At 32.0% G+C, this 23,491-nt stretch overlaps 3 protein-coding genes across 4 annotated transcripts; 2 read left to right on the forward strand and 1 right to left on the reverse strand.

Moving 5' to 3' along the window:
• The first annotated feature begins 398 nt into the window (after nt 1–398).
• LOC123203008 (F-box/kelch-repeat protein At5g43190-like) lies at nt 399–1,824 on the forward strand. The gene has a single exon (XM_044619164.1). The coding sequence runs from the start codon at nt 500–502 to the stop codon at nt 1,619–1,621; it is 1,122 nt and encodes a 373-aa protein (XP_044475099.1). The 5' UTR covers nt 399–499; the 3' UTR covers nt 1,622–1,824.
• An 8,531-nt stretch (nt 1,825–10,355) lies between these two features.
• LOC123203699 (U-box domain-containing protein 4-like) lies at nt 10,356–12,161 on the forward strand. Its single transcript, XM_044620146.1, has 2 exons — nt 10,356–11,571; nt 11,917–12,161. The coding sequence occupies exons 1-2, from the start codon at nt 10,597–10,599 to the stop codon at nt 11,992–11,994; spliced, it is 1,053 nt and encodes a 350-aa protein (XP_044476081.1). The 5' UTR covers nt 10,356–10,596; the 3' UTR covers nt 11,995–12,161.
• A 4,636-nt stretch (nt 12,162–16,797) lies between these two features.
• On the reverse strand, nt 16,798–18,161 carry LOC123203031 (strigolactone esterase D14-like). Of its 2 annotated transcripts, XM_044619189.1 has the most exons (3): nt 17,599–18,161; nt 17,087–17,519; nt 16,798–16,985 (listed from the first exon to the last, which is right to left on the reverse strand). In XM_044619189.1, the coding sequence occupies exons 1-2, from the start codon at nt 17,964–17,966 to the stop codon at nt 17,087–17,089; spliced, it is 801 nt and encodes a 266-aa protein (XP_044475124.1). In that variant the 5' UTR covers nt 17,967–18,161; the 3' UTR covers nt 16,798–16,985. The 2 variants fall into 2 exon arrangements, with proteins under 2 accessions (XP_044475124.1, XP_044475123.1); XM_044619188.1 differs by having other exon boundaries at nt 16,798–17,519.
• Between the last annotated feature and the right edge of the window lie 5,330 nt (nt 18,162–23,491).

Raw genomic sequence — 23,491 nt, forward strand, 5'->3', positions numbered from 1 at the left:
CTGTAAGGAAAAAATAAACATTTTTTAAACTTTGAGCGAGAAAAAAATGAGAAAAAATTAATAGTTTTTAAACTCGACGAATGAGGGGGGAAATGTGATGAATTTATAATTTTTTAAATATTTTTATTAAATGACGATTTTATTTTTAATAATAATAATAAAATTTAATAAATATATAGATGATTATATTTTTTTTATAATTAATAGATAAAAATGACCTATAAAAAAAATTATTCATTCGGCCTATAAAAAAATGGCCCACAGAGTGACACGTAACGGCAAAAGGCAACCCCGCAGAATAATAAAATTACGGGCTGTTACAGTAAAGTCAATGGTTTCCTACGTGCCAACGCTGCAGATCAATTAATCAAACTAAACAGTCCCTTTCCTAGTATAATAATTTTCACGAAGAAAGATGAAAGGCTAATAAATGCCTCTCTCTTTCTCATTTCTCAATTTTAATGCCGTCTAGCAAACGAAGAGGTTCTTCATCGCAGTTATGAACATGAAGGACCAACGAAGTCTCCAATTCCAGTCATCAGAAATGGATCCTGCCATATGGAGCCGTCTGCCCAAGGATCTTTTGGAGCATATTCTCTATTTTTTGCCTCTCAAAACGTTCTTGAATTTGAGATCAACATGTAAGCATTTCAAATCTCTGCTATTTTCACCTTCTTTCGTGTCTAAATACTCCTCCTCTTCTTCTTCAAATTTCTCTTCTTTTATCTTGCTTTCTCATCCACAGTGTTATCGTCACTTTCCTCTTTATGACTCCAACCTCGGAACCTGGCGCTATTTGTCTCGCGCCCTCTCTGGTTTGTTACCGTTCGCCGCTGGTGTTCCTTCTACTCTTTTGTCTTCCTCTAATGGCCTCCTTTGCTTTTCCCTTCCCACCTTGTCTTCTTTTCTTGTCTGCAATCTGTTGACCAAGTCTTCTAGAATCATTAAGTTCCCCACTTATCCTTTTGCTTTTGAGTCACTAACTTTGGTTTCTACGCCTTTGGGTTATAAAATCTTTATGTTTTCCACAAAATTTTCTTGGAATTACTCTTTTGTTTATGATTCAAAGGACCTTTGTTGGAGAACATTTGATGTTTTTGAGTCGATTCTGGGCAACAATAATCATCAAGAGACCGTATTCTGTAATGGGTCATTGTATTTTACAACACCAGAGCCGTTTTCAATTGTGAGCTTTGATTTGGACAGGGGAAAATGGGACAGAATCAATAGTAACTTGCCTACTGAGGTTACTTTTGTGAGGCTGGTGAGTGATGGTGAAGGGAAATTGTATTTGATTGGTGGAGTTGGAAGAAATGGGATTTCAAGGAGCATGAAATTGTGGGAATTGGGCGATGAAGGGACATGGATTGAGGTGGAGAGCTTGCCAGAATTGATGTGTAGAAAATTCATGTCAATTTGTTATCACAATTATGAGCATGTTTATTGCTTTTGGCATCAAGGGATGATCTGTATTTGCTGCTACACTTGGCCTGAAATTTTGTACTTGAAGGTTTCTAGAAGAACTTGGCATTGGCTGCCAAAATGCCCTTCAATTCCAGAGAAGTGGAGCTGTGGTTTTAGGTGGTTTTCTTTTGCTCCAGAGTTGTATGCATTGGTTTGAATCATGTACCACTGATTTTGCCATTTTTGTGTTGTTGGATTGGTCTTTTTTTGTTCATTTGTTCCTTGCTCTTTGCGGTATGAATGTATATAAAGTCAAATTCTATAATTCAGCTAGTTTCACGTGTAATATTTGTCCGTTTGTTTCTGATTTTCCTTCACATTTATGATATCCAGCTCCCTGAGTCGAAAGCTATTTTTGCATTTATGATGGTATTGTCGGTGATTCAACTCAACTCCGGCCTTTCATAAATATGGTTCATTGAAATTTTTACCCTGGATTCAACTTCACTGAAATAGGCTACTAAATTTTCCTTCCCAGAAAATTATTATCTAATCACGGAATAACATAAATTAATATTTATTATTATAATTTTAGTATGGAAACCTTTCATATAACCCAGTAAGAACTCTACATTTTATGCTAAAGGGCTTTTGGTTCATAGGGATAATGCGTGTTTAATGTGAGTAATATTTTATTTAAAAGATTATTAAGAATAAATAATTAATACATTTGATAAAATTTATTAACTATAAATAATTATTGTGTTTAATTAGAAGTAATAAAAAATATTAGTAAATTATATTATTTAAATTTTATTAAAAATAATTATTCTAAAATATATTTTATATTACTTGTTATATTAATTAAAAATGAAGTTGTTTTTGTTCTAAAAAATTAATAAATAAAAATATAATTATAATAAAATTAAACCAAATAAAATAAGGTAATAGAAAATTATTGTAATATTTTATTACTGACAAACTAAACAAAATAAGATAATATAAGTAATAAAAAATAAATTATCAAAATAATATTTATTGATTAGGAACCAAACGATGCTTAAGATTATTTTATTTTAATTTATTAAATAATAAAATATTATTATAATATTATATTACTTAATAAACGATTTTACCCTTATCAATATACATCTTATTTCTTATTAATATAACAAGTAACATAAAATTATTTTAGAATAATTATATCAATGATATTTAAATAAAATAATATATAAATATTATTTTATTATCTTCATCTAAATATAATATTTATTTATAATTATCAATTATTATTAAATATAATAAGAATAATATTATGCATATATATTTTTGTACACTATTTAGATACATAAATGATATATTATTATATGTTAGATATTTTTTAATTTTACTTTAAAATTATCTAATTATATGATGATATATCTTTTATATATTTAAATTATAAATAAAAATATTTATATATAAATTTATTAATATAATAATAATAATTTATATTTGAATTAAAATATTATTAAAACCGCAGAGGGTAAGAGGACCTTATCAATTGTCTTTTTTAACTTATTTTCTACAACAGCGTCGGATTACATTGTGGAAGGTGCTGCCTAGTGCAACAAGAAGTCAAGATTAGAGGAAGCTTCCAGTCTGGCCCAATAGATATTTATCATTAGAAATTTCTCAACTCATCGGTGGGACCGGGGACTTTGAAGTTTTTGGACCCCTACACCTTGATACGTTAAGTAGAATAATATTATTTATATTTAATTTAAATATACAAATAAATATATATTTATATATATTATTATATAATTAAATATTATTTTATTTTTAATTTAAAATTGGTTGATCATATTATGGGTAAAGCACTATTTCTTACTCAAGTTTTCATTCAATCTCAAAAATATATCTATGACAAATAAAAAATTTAAATATCAACTTATTTTTAAATTGTTATTAAATATTTCATTAAATACAAGAGTAAAACTGTTATTTAATAATAATATTAAAAAATATATAATTTTATCTCATTCTTCCCTTCAGGTTTTAAAAATTAACATTTAACCTTTAAAAGTGACTTTTTTCACCCCTTAAATTGCTAATTTTTTTTTTACTCTCCCTCTAGTCATTGGCAATCGACATGATTGAAAGTTAAACTACGAGTGTCATCTTTCATTGGATGATGAAACGTTATCTATTCTCTAAACGACTCTTGTTGTCCAACTTTGGATAATAAAAAGTCATCCAATGAGGACGACACTTGTCATCTAGAGATATGGATGACAGTCATCATACTTAGACAACAACATCGTCTACAAAACGACCTATGGGCGAAAACTTCTCTATTATTGGTCGGCTATCACTGGAGAAAGTAACTGGATTTCAAGGGAAAAAATGAATTTTTTAAAACTTAATTTTAAGGAGAAAATGTTAGTTTTCCAAATTAATGGGGAAAAATGAGATAAAATTTTAATTATTTTAATATTACTGATAAACTAATGAATTTATCCTTTAACCCTAATAGAAAATATATGAGTGTGTCATAACAAAGTAAAATTTGGGTAAATATTTGAGTTTTTTTATCTGTCATAAATATATATTTGTCATTTTAACAAAACTTGGATAATAAATTATTATTTTCTCTCATATTAAAACACATTTAAGTATACATACATAATTTTATTGTATTAAATAATTATAAAATCTCCGTAACAAATTAAGTAAATATCTAGCAACTTTGATGTCTTACCAAAACATGCCATGGTAAGCTTATAATTTACATGAGCATCGCTGTACAAAGTAAATAGATTAGAGGGAGATTAATTTGTCTAAACAGGAGTTCATATATAGCCCTAAAATTCAGTTATATTATAAAAGTTTGGATGAAGAATCCAATGAAAAAGAAAATTGAGAGTAGGTTCATGTGGGAAAGTGCAAAATGTGGAATGCATGTATCATCCAGAAATTAAGGATGCCCGTAATTTCCTACTCCTATTAACATGTTAAACACGCATTGACCATGTTGAAGTAATTAGGCAAATGGCTTTCTTTTCTACCCAAAACACTCATTTTTTTCATTTTAATCTCGAATATTCACTGTCACTGATCTGACCCCATCACATGACATTGCACTTGTAATTTGTGACTAAATTCAATTTTGAAAATTCAATTAGATATTCAGATGATACGTTAATAAGTGATTCTGAATTAAATATAAATATAACATTCAACCATATGATTATATATTTTCTAAATACCCAATTAAAAATTCAAAAATGGGTGTTTTGCAGTTTGATCTCATATTTTGAATTTCCATTCCAGGAATCCATCTAGATGAATTTGGTATTAAACACTTCTGATTCCAGAATGCGCAAAGTATTTAATAATGTTCCGACTCTCAATCCTTCTAGATCTACCGGCATTCAACAGTCAACACCAAGCTGAAGAAAAAGTGAAGACCAAAGGAATTCGAGCAAGTTAAAAGGCAAATCAAGTTTCAGAAGTTACTTTGAATCAACCTAATCTAAGAAAATTCTGTCAGCTTTGGTTCAAAATCCAACCCACCAGCACCCATTTGTCAAATCTGATCATTTTCTTCTTCAAGAAGGAAAGACAGAAAGCGGAGTCAAGCCCAATCTGTGTATAAGCAAATGAAGTAACATAAAAGTAATGAAAATATACATGTAGAGACTTTAAGATTGGAATTAGAAGACAAGTCCTTCCCCCAATACCACCGACCCAATTTCTTTCGGCCGAAAGACTTATTACCACCTAAGGTGTGATGAAATCCTAAACTCTCATCTCTAATTTTCAAAAATTTAAACACTATCTATAATTTAAAAAACTAATAATTTCTTCTCAAAATTAAGGTTAAGGGTAAAATCGTCATTTAATAATAATATTTAAAGTTTATATCATTTTATTCATTTAATTTGAAAAACTAATAATTTATGCTAAAATTAAGTTTTGTAATGTGATATTTCCCCCTAATCTAGGGTTTTCAATTTCATTGACGAATTTCTGGCCAATGATAGTTGATCTCTCTCTCTCCCGGTGTCATTTCTGCCTCTAGTGTACAATATCAGACCAATAAAATCTGGATTTAATAGAATCTAAGCAAAATCTAAATGAAGAGTCGAAACTCTTTATTTGAATCTTTATCATCTAGATGAAGTTGGTTTTGTCTGAACAATGACGATGACGATCCAGACAAGACCAATTTTGTTTGGCTTCATCATTATTAAACAAACAAAAGCATTCAGACTCATAAACTGTTGTCTGAACGTCAGGGCTTTGAAAAGATTTAAGCAACTATAACGTTTATTTTAAGATTCATATTACAAAGGGACAGAAATAATTGATTTCCACTTCAATCAGAATTTAGAGGACTAATATCTTATCCGCGTTCGAAGCGGTGATTTTGACTTGCGATGTGGATGAGTACAGGAGCATGGGCCATGGCCTTTTCTAGGTTTTTGTGTTTCATCTTTGATGATATAATAAATCTAGGGTTGGACTCAAATCGAACCTATTAGAATTTAAATTCAGTTCAAATAAGTCTAAAATAAGTTCTAATCGAGCTCGAATTATTCATCAAATTTTTTAATTAAAAAATTTGATATAAAACGATATCGTTTTGATTAATATTAGTTAAAACGACGTCGTTTTAACTAATATGTATTAAAACGACGTCGTTTTAATAACGAAAAATAAGTCAAACTGAGTTCAAGTTTGGCTTTCACTAGCTCGAACTCGAGCTCAATTATATGTAAATCAAGCGGCTCAAATCCAACCCTAAATAAATCTATATGGATAAATAAATAATATGTTTAATATTATATATAAATAATAATATATTATGATATGATTAAATATTATTTTATCTCTAATTTAAATATATCGAAAAAATTTTGCTATATAACAAAAACATAAAGAAGTTCATTCTCACTTTTCTCAACGTAAAATATGCAAATTATGAAAAAAAAATAATCTTGTTCTATCTCTAATTGTCAAGATTATATTAGTATATAAGTGTGAAAATCGAAAACTCATATTATATAAAATTAATTGACTTATGTTAAAGTTCAATCTTTCATACTTATATATCACTTATTGTATTTATTAGATGTGAGATTTTAGTCTTTAACACTCTCTCTCAAATGTAACCGTCATAGATTGTTAGGCTAACCATTTGGTTGAGTCTTTTTTGAATGAATATATTATCACTTATATCTAATAACACTTTAAACTGTTAGATCTATCGTTTAGCTCGTGTTCTAAAACTATATCGAAAATATATTAGGTTTATAAGTATAAAATTCAAAAACTAATATTACACAAAATCAACTAACTTATATCGAATCTTTTCAATGCAAAAGAAAGAAAGCCCGATGCTTGTTTTATCTACACTCTAAATCCTCAATATAAAAAAATTTGTTGTTTGAATACGAACAATCTCGTAAGTATTGTTTTATCTGTAATGGTCCGCGGCAACATTATCAAAAATACAACAGAAACACAAGGTAAGAATCCAAGTTTTTCTTCTTACACAAAGCCTTATGCTTGTTTGTTATGTCTTACTTTAAGATTGTTTTTGCTTTCGATCGAAATCCAGGAAGAGAAAGTGACAAAAGAAAAACTTTCTTTTGGTGTAAGCCACAACCACCACAAATTAATGTCATAAACAGAGACAATACACGAGAAATGTCCAAAACACACACACAAAAGTAGATGCGATACTATATGCAGGAAGAATATGTTTGGTCGTTTGGACCAAAATCCCTCTTTTCTTCTATAACTTTTTGTCTCTTTTCTATCTGTTGAATCCCTCGTCACCTTTTTTTTTCTTTTGTCTCTCCGTTAAAACTGCTTTTTCGTTTCTTCTACTCTAAGGCTTCCAAAGGAAGTCTGTTAATGTAAAAAAAAATTCATTTTTTTTCTTTTTTATTTGCATGGTTCTCATAACGTGGGTGTGACCACTCAATAAATCTTACCATCAGGCCCAAGCAGAGGAATCCATCATTCTCGTAACTCATCTGCATATTAGGAGCTTTACCATATCCAGGGTCAACCATGAATGAATCAAAGTTTCTTGCTATTGCCTTGGTGCTTGCTTAAACCCATGTCTAAGCTCTTCGTCAGCTTAGACATTAGGTGCTCTTTATTGTCCGCACTAAACACTTTAAGCTGCTCCATAAAAATTTTTTCTTCTAAATCACCATGAATTAATTAACAACTAGTTGTTCAATCTCCAAGTTTAGATTGGTTGTCAAACCAAGAACAGCCTTAAACACAAGAAAATATATCTTTTAAAAATGGCCAAAGGACTATTTCCCACCCAAGGTATGCTACATTCTCAAGTTTCTCCCCTTTAACTTTGATAATATCAAATACCCACCTATGAGTAGTTAAAATTAACGGAACTCTAACCCTTTAAAATTTTATCTCTTTTTGCCCCCTAATATCAAATAAAACCCTAGAGTAAAACTGAACTCTAATTTTTTAAAACTTAGGCTAGGGAAACCCTAAACTTTTAAATAAAGATTTCAAAACAAAACCCTAGAGTGAAACTGTCATTTTTTAAAACTTAGGCTGAGGGAAACTTTTAGTTTTTAAAGTTTAGGGGGGTAAAAAAAGATTGTACTATAGTTTATTTTTAATATTCTAGAGAAAATGATGATTTTACCTTTATTATCGTTAATTTTAACTATTCATAGATAGGTATTTGATATTATCAAAGTTAAAAGGGGGAAACTTGAGAATGCAGCACACCTTGGGTGGGACGTAGCCCTTTGGCCTTCAAAAATCAATCCCCTATTTCTAACCACAGCCCTTTACAACTAATTTTGTCTTTTACCATGGCTATGAGCTATTTTCTTTAGTCTTCAGCCTGTATACCCATTTGTTTTTTAGTTCCCTTCTTTGTTTTGGCAGCTTCACATGCTCAGAAGTATGATTACCGTGCAAAGACTTCATTTCTTCTTGCACAACTTCTAAACATTTAGCCTTGTGTTCACTTGATATTGCCTCATCATAGCTCTCCGTAACACACACACACAAAGGTAAATGCAAGAGTGTACACAAGAGGAAGAAAACTTTCGGTTGTTTCAACCAAAATCTTCATTCTCTCTCTTTTCTATCTAGTTGCTTCTCCTTCTTTCTTTCTTTCTTTTTTTTTTTTTTCCCCTCTCGGCTAAAACTATTTCCATCTCTTCTACTCCTTCCAAAGGAAGTCTTTCAATATAAAAGGTTTCTTAACTTTCCTTCTTTTTACTTGCATGATTCTCATTACATGGGTGGGAGCACCAGACATGAAGTTTAGGTTGAAGGGTTGTGTATGAGCCATAAATCTTACAGGTTAATCCTTCCGATATATTAATATACAAATTCTTTCAAGTTGGCAGGCTGCTCTTGAAAATAATAAGCGATGTGATTAGCTAATAAAAGCGTAGCTACGTGGATATTGGTTCAGTCCAAATGTCCATTACTATTTATTCTAACCTTGAATGTACATAATGCCACGAATGTTCCTGTTTATTGGCAAAATTTGCTTGCACCACTTCAACTTTAAAACAGATAGAAACAAAGTCTAGTTTCGGAATTATAATTTAACCATCAACACGTGTCACTATCCCACTTGAAAAGAGACGTCGCCTTAGCCTGATCGATCTCTGATTCGATAATTACATTAAACCCTGAGTTCCATTTAGCCTTCCTTAATTGTTCACTTTATTATTTACAAATTGTTCCCCAAATATTATGTCAAAATTTCTTTGCATAATGATTCCTCAAGCTCACAGCAGCAAGTTGTTCTTCTCTTCGGTGACTTGTAAATAATAAATATCTTGACCTATAATATTGATCCTCAATAATATAACACAGCGTACACGTTGAATTTGTTTTATTATTGGACCAATAACATCAAGACAACAATGTTTTAAATACAATTAGATATGTTTTAGCTATAAACAAAAATTAAGTTATTCCATAGTGCAGTAAAAATTAGAGTTGGACAATTTTTAATATGATTTATTAACTTGATTCAATAGGACATGTAAAAAATCATGTTAGGATGAATTTTTTTTTTTTAACAGAAAATTTAGTTTAAGTCAAACATATACAACTCAAAACTAAATCGGGTCATGTTTTAATTGACACAAAATTATCTCATACTATCATAAACTGAAGTGAACGTTTGGATAAATGTAATTGTAGTAGTTTTGTTTAAGAGCTGAATGAAGAAATGATAAAGAACAAATAGTATTAGTAACTTAAATTTTTATATATTATATATTATATATAGTTGTATCTAAATGTGGTTGTATTTAAATTATTCTTGATTTTTATTTAAAAATTTTATTTTATTTTTGGATTGTGAAATTGGGGTAATTTGAAAAAGAAATTGAAATTTTATAAACACTTAAAAAGAGTAGAAATAGTGAATGATTTCGGGTTAATTCGAATTGTATCAAGTCAATCCAAATGTAATTTAAATTTAATTAGGGTATGATAATTTGGCTTGGGAAAGGATTCAAGTTCTCTAATTAGAAATCTAAAATAATATAATATGAATATGATCCAATGACAAAATCTTTCGGGTCTACTAAAAATAGCATAAATAGCATTAGATAGAAAATAGATAAAAATTAGTGATTAAGTATTAGATTTGTGACCTTATTTTTTCAACTCAACGTGTGCGCTCAACTCAAAGTTAGCGGTTGGGCTTAAGCCTATGGCGTGGGCTGACCTGTACACAGATGGCTCATAATTGGTCACAATTCCGCGGCCAACTCGGCACAAAATAGAACAAACTCTGACTGGGAATAGGGAGACGTGGAGGCGGGACTACCAAACCACCTATTCTCAATTTGAAGAAGGATGGAAAGAGCCATAAAATAAAAGTTAAAAAAAGACTAACTTCGAAGAATCCCTTATCCAATAGCAAGATTTCTTCTATGCACGCGTTTAAAGAGACCTTTCGCACGTGCTCACTTCAACTAGGATTTGGTATGGTCAAAACATGCACGTGTCAGCCCAGCCCTCTCGGTCCTGGTCCAGGTGTTATATTCTCTCGCTCAACTTCTGCCTCACTCTCCACATCACCACCCCAATTCGCTCACTTTCGGATCCCAATATCAGTAGTTGATTACAAACGCTAAGATTTTGATGCAGTGAAAGCAAGTTGTTACAATAGCGGCAATGGAGAAGGAAAAACCAGTGAATTTCACTTACATGGGGAGAAGCTTTGGAGATATGAAAGATGATTCGTCAGCTTTTAGTGAATGCAATAGCGACGGATCGGGGGAGTTTCCAACGGCTTCGTCCGAAAGCCGGAGACTGTTATTGGCGTGCGTTTCGGAGAATTCAGATGATCTTCTTCGGCAGCTGGTTGCGGATCTTGAATCCTGTTCGATTGACGAGCAAAAGCAAGCCGCCATGGAAATTAGACTAATGGCTAAGAACAAGCCAGAGAATCGTATAAAAATCGCAAAAGCCGGAGCGATTAAGCCTTTAATTTCACTAATCTCATCTTCTGATCTTCAGCTTCAAGAGTACGGAGTTACAGCCATATTGAATCTCTCTTTATGCGACGAGAACAAAGAATTGATAGCTTTATCAGGAGCGATAAAGCCACTTGCAAGAGCTCTTAAAACAGGCACATCAACAACTAAAGAAAACGCTGCTTGTGCTCTGCTTCGTTTATCTCAAGTTGAAGAGAACAAAATCGCAATCGGACGATCAGGAGCGATTCCATATCTAGTTAATCTTCTCGAAAACGGAGGTTTTCGCGGGAAAAAGGACGCATCCACGGCTTTATATTCTCTCTGCTCGGTCAAGGAAAACAAAATCAGGGCCGTCAAGGCGGGGATCATGAAACCGCTGGTGGAATTAATGGCTGATTTCGAGTCAAACATGGTCGACAAGTCAGCGTACGTTATGAGCCTGCTAATACCCTTAACGGAAGCAAAATCGTCGTTGGTTGAGGAAGGTGGGATTCCGGTTTTGGTGGAGATCATAGAAGTGGGATCACAGAGACAGAAGGAGATCGCGGTGGCAATATTATTACAGCTTTGTGAAGAAAGTGTGGTGTACCGTACTATGGTGGCCCGCGAAGGAGCGATTCCTCCCTTGGTCGCTCAGTCTCAGTCCAGCACAGATCGCGCCAATCAAAAGGTAACAATTCCGGTTCTGTAAAAAATTTAAAAAAAAAAAATCTCTCTGGTCTGGTCGGGGTCTCATGGTAGGGCATTTCGAAATTATTCCCCTTAGTTACGGCTTTTTCTGTTGGTTGATGAAAAGAGAACTGTGCTTTGCCACGTCAGCTTAACTTAGCTACCTTTAACATTTTTCCAAAATAACATCCCTGAAATTTTGGATTGCAGGGATAAAAAGGTCATTTCCTTGATAGAGTTATTCATATGGCACATAACTTTACACATTTTGATTCTGACACGGTTTTTTCTTATGTATTATTGTGTCTGATGTTGTGTCGTTTTGTTTGTCATGATATGTGGACAGGCGGAGACACTGATAGAGCTTCTACGGCAACCGAGATCCGGCGACGTCGCTGCAACAGCGTCAGATGTGTCAGTGTAAAGCGTGCGCCTCCACATGTCCATGTACTGAAAAAAACATTTAAACGATTACATAGTTTTGAAAAAGAATTGTAGATATTTTGTGTAATGGAGCTTGTAGAATTTGTGCTAATGGTCTGAATTTGGTTGGCGTTTTTAAATTTAAAAAAAAAAAAAATTTTATGGCCACTCAACACTTTTTTATTCATTTGATGGAGATGTTTTAACTTCAGTATCATAATTTATAATATTTTATAGTATTTTTTTTACTGAATAATAATATTATTGGTGGGAAGAAAGCATACAGAAAAGTACGAAATACTTGCCACGGAATGAAGGAGAGGAATATGGAAGTGGTCTAGAAGAATCGGTCGTATCCCGTTTCTTTCGTAGAAGAATTTCATGTGCAATCCCATGTGGACCTCGTGCATCAGAATGACAGGACCTTTGAGATTTAAATCTGGAGAGCGCAGAAGAAGCCGTAACAAACTTTTGTTCAAATATTAGCCGTTGATTTTTAAACTTTTTCTCCGGTTGAAACAATGTGTTTTTGCCACGTGGCGAACTTTAGTTAACTAGAACAGTTAGTCGTTTGTCACATCAGCTTTTATCCTGATCTGGGTCCCAGCCTTGACGCCTGAATGGCTGGATGGTTCAGTCTCTGTTGCTTTGTTTCATATTTGATAGCATGGATTATCTAACGGAACTTTATTCACGGTCAGGCTCTGTGAAATTAATTTTTAATACTTGATAAAATATTAAAATATCTGATATATAAATGTTTTATTTTAAATTGGGCAAAATATTTGTCCCACCCAACGTATAATATAAATTTTCTAATTTTTAAAATTTTAAATATTTATTTACAAAAATTTTTTTATCAAAAATAACAATTAAAATTAATAATAAAATCATCATTCAATTAAAAAAATTAAAAAACTAAATTTTTATAACATTTTTTTTCACAATTTTAAAATCTAATAATTTTTCTTTCAAAATTTATTTCGGAATTTGAAATCTCATAATTTTTCTTCTAATTTTTTCTCTTAAGGGGATTCACTCTTCTCGTCCATCGACTGACCTTCTTTTTTTCTTCTCCCATATCAGTTGACTCTCTTTACTCTCATTTTACCTGCGTCGAAGACAAAGATGATCATCTTCATCTAAGTAGAGGACAGTCTCTGTCTCCAACGAAAAATGAAATAAGGCCAACCGACCTAGGGAGAAAAAGAAGGGAAGATCGATAGATGGCCAAAAAGAAATCGTCATTGAGAAAGAAAAACCCTAAAGAAAAAATAGTCACTTTTTAAACTTTGAAGATTTTTTTTTCAATGAGGGATTGTGAGATTTTTGAATTGAGGGGGGAAATTGTGATAAATGTTTAATTTTTTAAATTTTTTATTAAATAATAATTTTATCTTTAACTCTAACTGAAATTTTTGACAAAAAATTATTCATAAATGGATATTTGAATTTTTTAAAGTTTGAGGATAAGACTTTGGGATTTCACTATCCCTTGAGTAAGAACAAGTCTTTTGGCCTTTTAAATATATTATTTAATTCAATTTTGTCATTATTTCTTGCCTCATAAAATGGCTTCTTAACTCTTTTTAATTTTATTTTTGTCACGCACATAGTAGATATAATAAAACAGTCTCTACCAAATGAACGGCTCTATGCGTCCAACCAGTGAACCTTCTTGTCTAGATTTATTTATAAGGATACAATGTTGAAGTTGGACAACAAAGATTTTATGTTAATTTGTGATGTTGACATTCAAATGTTCAACTCCCAATTGAGTAATTTTTGCACCAACTCCTTGGTTAGTATAAGTTTTTTATGCCAACTTCCGAGATTTTACGATATTAGTGTAAAATTTCGTGCCAAATCTTCCACTAGTATAATCTTCTGATGATTGATGATCTTCTTCCCTTTCTCTGCCGTCTTCCTCTCCCCCTTCACCCACTTTTACAAATGTATGATATTGTAAGTAGTGTAGACTCTTGAGGGTGGCTAGTTGGTCTGTTGCATCAACCCTTGGATGCGATGTTGACCCGATCGGGCTGCGTCACATGTGGACCGTTATAACCCAACTCAATCACTCGGAATGTCTGGGGGTCAAGACACGGCTAAGGCCTGTGATGATGTTCGTTGCGTTCACACGGCATAGCTGTTTAGGATTCCAACGAATTGAGGATTAAGAAACAAAAAGCCACCGGAATTGACCAACCTACTCAAAGATTTTCATTAAAACGTCAAACTTGGCTTCTAAATTAGCCGTACAATCATGCACCTTTTTGTTAACCCCATTAATAATGCGCACACAGGGGTGGCGGCTACAAAAATCTAAAGTGGGCAGCCGGGAGCTCTTTGATAAGTGACTCAAATTCCATTGATTTCAAACCTTAAAAAAAATTAGTCTGGGTAGGCCCATAAATTAAATTATTATGGATGTCCAGTTAGTATTCTTTGGGTCCAATGTCAACCATGTGTTGTACGTTTTCGCTAAACATCAACCCAACTCATTTATCACAGGGGCAAAACACTTTCTACCTGGGCCGAGACCTTACCCAAACTAACACAAAGATGCATTTGGGTTGAGTTAAAGATGAATGATTGAACATTAAAATATTATTTTAATTAAAAACTTTTATTTATATTATTTCAAAATCAAAGGTGTGGAGATCTGAGAAAAACTGTAGTAAATCAAAGGTAAGAGCGACTGAAAAAGAAACAACACGGGGAAAACTGTAATAAATAAAAAGTTGGGGGCTAAATGAGAGTTTGAGAATGTTTGAATGCTCATGTAGGTGGTGACAAGGTGCATTGTTAGATATTCAAAGGGGTTGTTGAGGTCTATACAATATGGGTTTGGTAGCCAAAACCCTTACAACGTGATGTAATTCCAATCAAATTCGTATTGGACAAGTATAAACCAATTAAAATGAGTTAGACTTGTCTTATATACATTAAAAGATATAGGTAAAATAAATATTTGTTTTGTTATCTTTTACCTTAGTTTGAGCCCAATAGAGGTCTGTTACTGACTTTGCACTTGAATTCACATTACAACGTTTTTCTTAACTCAATTAGACATAACAACTAAATGAAACATAAGTTACTAACGCTAACTAATCTGATAAGATAAACTATTGAAAAATGTTAGTTAAAGGTGGTGGGCTGTAAATGATGATAGTATGGGTGGTAGAATAGTTATTTTAATTTACAATAAGATGTATTTTTGTCTTAAATTTTATATTAATAGTATCAAATCATTATTTATATTATTTACCTTATAATAATATAATAATTTTTTATTACAACCTAATATTGATATTATTAATAATAAAAAATAATTGATAACATTATAATTTAATATTGTTAATATGTGAAACTAAATTTATTAAATAGAAGTAAAATTCTAAAAAAAACTAAAATTAATTTAATATATCTAAAATATAAGAAAATTATGATAATAAAATATGTTATCTATCACATAGCTAATCAATATAAAATTATACTCCGACCAATATCGGGGTGCTCTTATTTCCCCTCTCTTTTCTATCCTAAAAAAGAAAAAGTTAAAAGCTACTATCTATAATGTTTGATAAAAATAACGACAATTCGCTTTTGTGCATCAATAAAAAGAGACGATTAACAAAGACGGTCACTAGAGAAAAAGATAGTGGTCAAAGATAAAAGAATTAAAAAACCTTAGAATAAATGAAGAGAGTGTCACTTTTTAAAACTAAAAAAATTGAGATAAAGTAAACTTATCAAATTTTAAAACATGGAGAAAAATAGGATAATGTTTTTATTCTTACCATTAACAGAGAACTTTAATAGATGTTAGATGATATATGAATATTTAAATTTTAAAAAAATTGAGGAGGGGACTCTGGCAATGCATCAAACCTTGGGTGGGACAAATTCTTTTGGCCTCTTGAAAAAAAAAAGAAAAGTTAGAAATTACACATTGTTTTCGGAAGAAGAATTTGCCGGTAAAATAAAATCTAATTAGCCATATTTTTGCATCGATCAAACTGGGCCTTCTGTCCAACTTAATCTGTACCCTGGCGGTGCCTACACACCTGAGGGATCAGCCTTCAGTTTTTATTTGACCAGAACTAAAACTTGCAATAATGAAGTAATTCACATCATAATTGCTATTACCCAACCCAGCTGCATGTTAGCATATAAAATTGCACAACCATCACAATCATCCAGCACTTGTATTTCAACAGTTGCTTTATGAGGAATCAAGCCTGCTGGGCAGACTTTATTCCTGTAAACCTATCAGTCCACTATTTAAGCTAGAATTTTAGAATTTACCTGCTAGTCAACAGGCATCTTTAACAGTATAAGTTAATTCCTGCTCAAGTTTACCCAAAAGCAAGATGCCCCTAACTTCCCTCTTTTACTACAATTCTCCAGGAAAGTTTTTCCCACAACCTTCAAATTATAACCTATGCTGGACGCTAATAAATAATAGTAACTTTGAGACCCTTAAATGAATCTCATATTAATAAAACATAAAAATAATATTAGATATATGTATGCGTGTGCATTCAAAATACGTTTTAAGTTACAAAATCTAGAAACAAATTATCAAGGCCTTTTTATGTTACAAAACCTTTAATAAATAAATAATATTTTGACAGTAAACTAAATCATTAAGCTAATGATATTATATTAATAAGATGTGTTTTTTCTGCCGCAAATTTTTAAAAAATTATTAGAATACACGCAAAAATCTATATGTATACGACGATATTTTCTTATAGCGAAGAGATTCACAAAACTAGAAAACAGGGTAACCAAGTACTGAAAAAAACAAACCATATCACGTGCTGAACACGTGAGTATTCTTAACCTCTGATAAAAGATCATATAATCCCAAATCCATGGACTAGTGTCCACAAATTCTTTTGAAGTGTCAACACCTTCAGCTTCAACCTTACTGCAATTTTTCTCCAGACCCCACTTAGCGAATTAGGCCCTGACACCACACATCTAAAATCAAAATAAAACACAAATGTGGTTGATTTTCTTTACCGATTACAGACAGGTATGTCTTGGTTCTTTCTAAGTCATCAACAATTCACAATATTAACCTAATTTCTTGATAGTGCTTGCCGGATAACTGGACCCAGCATGGCAGGGGCACTCAAGTGTGGCAAATGACCTTCAGTCTTCAAAATCTTCACGGTGGTACGCCCGCCGAGATGTTTCCGTAGATATTCGGTCACTGATATGGGGACTGAAACATCCTTGGCCGTCTGAATTATGCAACATGGCACCTTCACCAGGCCGAGGAATCCTCTAAGATCACTGTTAAAGACTGTCCTGGAGACAAATAACGATATGTCTGGCCTCATATTGAATAGGGTCCGGCTAAATTCTCTGACGGCTGCCGGAACGTCGGCCCCTACTGCTAGCGGAGCAAACCCAAAAACCCAAGCCTCATAATTGGCCTCCATTGCTGAAAACACTTCCTCAATTTCACCTTCCTCAAATCCCCCTTGATAATCGTGGTCATTCAAAAATCTGAATGCATAAAATTTAAAATTTGATCCTGATTTTGTGAAGGAAAAGAAACCCAAGTCTAACTAGATTGAAAATTTACCTTGGAGAAGCACCGATAAGAATGAGCTTGGTGAAGAGCTCAGGGCGGCGAATGGAAGCTAAGATTCCGATCATAGCGGATAGAGAGTGACCAACATAGGCGCACCGATCAACGTTAAGGGCGTCAAGAATGTTGAGCAAGTCATCAACATAAGCATCAAGAGTTGTGTACCTATTGAAGTCGAAGTAATCAGGATTTACACTGCCGGCACAAACAAGGTCATAGAGAATTACACGATAACGGGTAAAATGTGGAAGAATGCGATGCCAGGCGGATTGGTCAGTGCCCAAACCATGGGCAAGAACAACGAATTTTTCTCCGGAACCTATAACACGAACATGGAGAGCTTCTAAGAGGATGTTACCCATTTGGAAAACTTAGATTGAAAGATTGTTGGAAGGGTTTGTCAGAGAAGGCACTGCTTATAATTGTAAAAATTAACAAAGTGAGCAAAGGCGTGGAACGGTGGACGTTTGTGGGTTGGTTAAAGTCATGGCATGATTCGCACTGCTATTTATGCAGTTAGATACCGAAGCCTGCATTCTGAATCTGATTGGACTGTTGAAAAAGCTACAGTATTTTCACTGCTCAGCATATAAATAATCATTAATTAAAGATAAGAGATTAAAAAAACATCGACAGAAGCACTCATTTGAGCCCATCGTCACGGCCCAAGGTTGGTGGGTGTGACGTGCTCATGCGCAATGCAGTCGGAATGCATTGTAAAATGACTAGATTATCTTTACTTAAACTAGATAGGAGTTAGAGTAACTCTTTTTTATAACTCTAAGATAGAATAAAACTAATAACTTACACTATAACAAAGACACATATTATTTGTATTATGAAAAAATTAGATTATACTTACTTAAACTAGTTAAAAGTCAGAGTAACTTTTCCTTATAACTCTAAGATAGAAAAAAATTAATAATCCTTACTATAATGTGGCACATACAATACTAATGTTTGAGAAGACAATATCAAGGATCCCAGACAGGTTCAAAATTTTAGCCTGACACCCTACTTTGAACTGAACGGCAGTAACTTCTGCAGTGGCTTTCTGTTTTGTAACAATTATAGCAAAACTGGTAGTTAAGGAAGGTTCGATTTTTTGCTGCAAATTTTCCCCATTGGTCAAAATTCCTAGGCTCTCTCCACATAGTCCTCAGAAAATACCAAATTTCAGGTCCTCATTGTTATCTGTAGTAAGAGATGAGACTTTCCTTCTCACTAAACAAGTAACTTAAAGATAAGGAAAAAATGATCAACACTTAAGTTGTCTGCCCTCAGATACCGACAGAAAATTATAATTTCTTTCTCTGAACTTTCCGTCTAATTTAAAGTTCACAGTCTGAAGGTAATGGGGTTTAACAGTGACATACCAGATAGTGATTGAATATGTCAACTTAGTTCCTTATCTTCTCAATTTGAGAGGAGAGAAAAGTAAAGTAGGATAACAGACAGCATGCGCAATCGTATCAATAGCTTGGCCACTTAAGCATCTGAGTTTCTTTCAGATTGCAGTGATTAGTGTCCCATTGGATAAGCCTGTAATGGCGAAGGCTATACATATATGTTGATGTAACGTACTGCGAGTGTATGTTTCTCTCAGAAACATCATCACCAGTCAGATCAGATATAGAAGGGCAGTAGGGGTACTAGGTCATCACAATATTGGAATGTAATTCAATGGGGGTAGCCTTCATTTAAAAATTGTTCTGGTTGCATTGCCCATCAAGGTCATTGGCTTCTCTTCTCTCACACAAAGTTCTTCTGTAACTACCTTTCCAAATATAAAGCAAAAGCTAGCAGAATCATACTTACAATAATATATTACACTGTGCTCTTATCCACTATCTTTACTACGACCAATCAGTTACTAATAAAGTGTCGACATTAATTAATACTTCACATTTCACTATCTTTTCCAAGAGAAATAAAATCAGTCGTAAGTTAGGTAGCAGAAGGAAGAAATAGAGACTAGGTGAGGACGTGAGTTTAGTGAGTTGCAGGTAAGCCATGGAGTTTGGGTCCAAAAATGAACCAAGTGCACAAGAGTTATAGGACAAGAATTGGAACAGGAAGAGTGAAATCATAGAGTTTGAGGTACAGTTTCTGCTTGCATCTAGTCTAGAGGATAAATAGATTTATAATAAAGTTATATATACTCATTTTAAGTTATATACTTGATGTGTATCATTATATGATTAGGTTATTTTGAATTAAAAATAAAGTAATAATCAATTATAAATAATACATATAAGTGTGTATCTATTTATATAATCGAAATGGGTATGTATAATATTACTTATAGATTTATAACATTATTCTTTTTGTCTATTTGACATGATTCACCAAATATATATTGTCTCTTCTTGTCCTTGGAGACCAAGAAGATGTATGTAAAGTTAGATTTGACTTACTTCAATATTTGGCTCAAACCAGAGAAACTTAAGTTAGTATAGTCTTCATTCAAATTTCAATTGAGTTGATTCGAATCTAATGAATCACTAAATATTTGATGAAAAATTGATCTTTTTTCCTGATTTTTACATATTATTTTTTATTCTACTCTTCTCTCTCGTTAGTCATCATCTTCGATGACCATTCTTTCTTTTTTAAATTTTTTGAGATAAACTTTTTGAGTTCAAATTGAACTTAAACTGATTTATATTTGACTTCAATTTGACTTAAATTTATCCCTAGATGTATCCCCTAATAGTTGAAGCTTTAATATGCATTTTATGTGTTCTGTAATGTAAAGCTATTTTTGGTTATTGAGGACGGTATGTTCTGCATTTTATGGAAAATGGGTTGAAGGAAAAATTCCTTTCATTGATCTGGCTGGTTCCAAAGTAGGTTAAGGAGTTGACTCATGCTCCATTCAATGACGTACTTTTCATTTGGATCAATCTATTTATAGAAATATCGTCTTATAAAATTTTATAATAATCCATCTACCTTTATATTAAAATTAATTTTACTTTCATATTAATCGCAAATACTTTTTATATCATGTTATAGTCTTATAAATTTTAAGGACCGTTTGATTGGAGGGATAAAATTATTATTTTATTAATATATTTTTTATTATTTATATTATTTTAATTTAAAAATAATTATATTTAAAAATATTTAAATAAAATAATAATTTTTTATAATAAAATATTATTCAAACATTAAAAATAAAAATAAAAATAGGTTGAAGAGAAGAAGATGTTTTGTCAAGGTATTCTAAGTATTTTTATATAATTCAAATATTTAAAAAAAAAAAAAAGGGACAGGTTGAAGGAGACGAAGATATTTTTAAAGGTAAATGACTATTTTTTATCTAAATTTTAGTTCAATCTCAATAATATATTTGTGACAAATAAAAAACTCAAACATTCATTCATCACTAAACTATCGTTAAATTTTTTGTTAAATATAAAGGGAAAATCGTTATTTAATAATATATTAAAAATATATAATTTTATTCAATTTTCTCTTTCAGATTTTAAAAATTAATATTTAACCCTTATATTTGAATTTTAAAAAGTAACTTCTCCCTCTCTCCCAAATCATTAAGTTTTTTCTTCACTCTTTCTTCCAGTCATTGGTGACCGACATGGTACATTGTTAGACAACAAACATTGTCTTTCATTGGTCGACGAAACATCATCCATTCTCTGATCGATGCTCATCATCCATTCTGGATAACGTTTTGTGATCCAGTGATGACGACACTTGTCAACCAGTCTAGACAACTGTCGTTATCCTCAGATGATGGTTGTCGTCCAGAAGTCATCCTCTATACAACTCCGTTTTATTCTTTTGTCGCTAGTCCACCTTTAATTATTTTAATATTATTGATAAAAATAATAATTTACCTCTTAATCCTAACAAAAAAATTTTAAATGTATACTAACAAATTAAAACTTTTACATTTTTTTTTTCCTTCTTTGACTTCTTATCTTGTGAGTCATCATCTTCGATGATTGTTCTTTCTTTTTAATGCTTTTTGAAATGATTATTTAAAATTTAAATTGAATTTAAGTGGATCTTTGATTGAATTCAATTTGATTGAAATTTATAGCTAGATGTATCCCCATCTAATTGAAGCTTTAATATGCAAGTTATGTGTTCCGTAATGTAAAGCTATTTTCGGGAATTGCCGACGGTACGTTTTGCATTCTATGGAAAATAGGCTGAAGGGAAAATTCCTTTTCTTACACCATGTCATTCAATTAAGAAATTCATTGATCCAAATCTTGACACCTATACATGCATAAATCCATAAACAACTCATCATGGAGTCCACTCATTTCCATAGCACATGCAGCCACAAACATTGAGACAAAAGAACAAATGCAAGCCATTAATTCCTCCCACAAACTTCATGCATTCGTCGCCAATAAACACACATAATTTTTGCACGGCCGAATCACCTTCACTTTGCCTAATAACTTCACTTTGAAATTATAGGTAATTAATTATATTTTCTCTCTGGGCTTTAAAGACGAATAACTTCACTTTGTCTAAAGTTTTCTAATTTTAAAAAATTACATTCTTCTGAAAGCTAGGGTTTTTTTTTAACAATGTCTTTGTCGTCCATACAAATAGTTTAGATTCGTCTGATCTAGAAGACGAGAAGCTTTGGGAGGGATGCCAACAACTTAGGGCTTAAAAGAGAGTTGTTGGCAGCCTAAGAGGTGAAAAAATAAACCATAGGTTTGAGGGAAATATGTAACTTTTCAAAATTAGGAAACATTAGATAAAAATAAAATTATTAGTTTTTTAAATCTATAAAAAAAATATATTAAAAATATATATATTTTAATATTATTGTTAAAATAATAATTTTATTTTTAAACCTAACTTAATATTTTAATAAAAACTGACTCATAAATAAATAAGTGTTTAAGTTTTTAAAATTTAAATAATAAAATTTTAAGATTTCACTGCACCATGGGTTTGAACTTTCTTTGTTACGGTTTGCTCAGGCAAATCTCTGCTACTGTTTATGCTCTTTAGAAAAATGGCCCACTTAAATATTTTTGCAGAAAGTTGAGCTTATCGTCGCATAATTTTAGTAAGTTTATCTATTTTTGCTAATGGATGAAAGTTGCGTATATCTTAAGCTGTGATTTATTAATGAAGTTTCAGCTTTCAATTTCCAGTGTGAAGTGCCTGTTGCAGTAGATAGTTGGTGCCGGAAAGATCATTATTATACGCTTTTTACATGGTTTGGTGTAATGTTAGATATAGTTAGGGGTGAGTCGTTCCAGATATCCTATTAAAAAATAAAGAATCAAAATTGAAGTCGAAACCAGTCTCTTTTAAAATAGGTTTTTATTTAGAATCGAGATGGCCAGTTCTAGATTAGGTTCGGTATAACTAAAAATTTATGAAAACCCATTTTCTTTCTTAAAAGGTTTAAATTTCGGTGCAATTGAGGTGATATTAAATATTTTTGTGACAGCAAAAGATAAACTTAATAAGAGAACGAAAAGAAGCAGCAGCAAAGGGCATTTTATGTTATCTCTGTAACAGAAAGTAGAAAGTGGAAGAAGAAGAAGTTTTCAATTTGTTAGAAGGTAACAAATTTGAGTGATAAGGGAGACTTGTGACTGCTCCTATTCTTGACATTTCATGAAAGGCAAAGACCATTTAATGCCATTCTTCTCCCAGCAAGATCAATCTTGGCATGGTGGTGCTGCTGCTTTTTAATCTTTAAATGCTTCTTCTAATTTTTCGATTTCTTGATTTTCTGGGGATGAAGAAGGGAAGTCTGTAGTGGTTCAATGAGTCAGATAAGCATAGTCCAGGATTGATGATGAAGGGATCGGCTTGTTGTGTATTAGATTCAATTCCTACCCCCGGTAACGGTTCTTAAGTGTTTATATCCGGAACC

Source organism: Mangifera indica, chromosome 19, assembly GCF_011075055.1.
Source record: "Mangifera indica cultivar Alphonso chromosome 19, CATAS_Mindica_2.1, whole genome shotgun sequence".
NCBI lineage: Eukaryota > Viridiplantae > Streptophyta > Magnoliopsida > Sapindales > Anacardiaceae > Mangifera > Mangifera indica.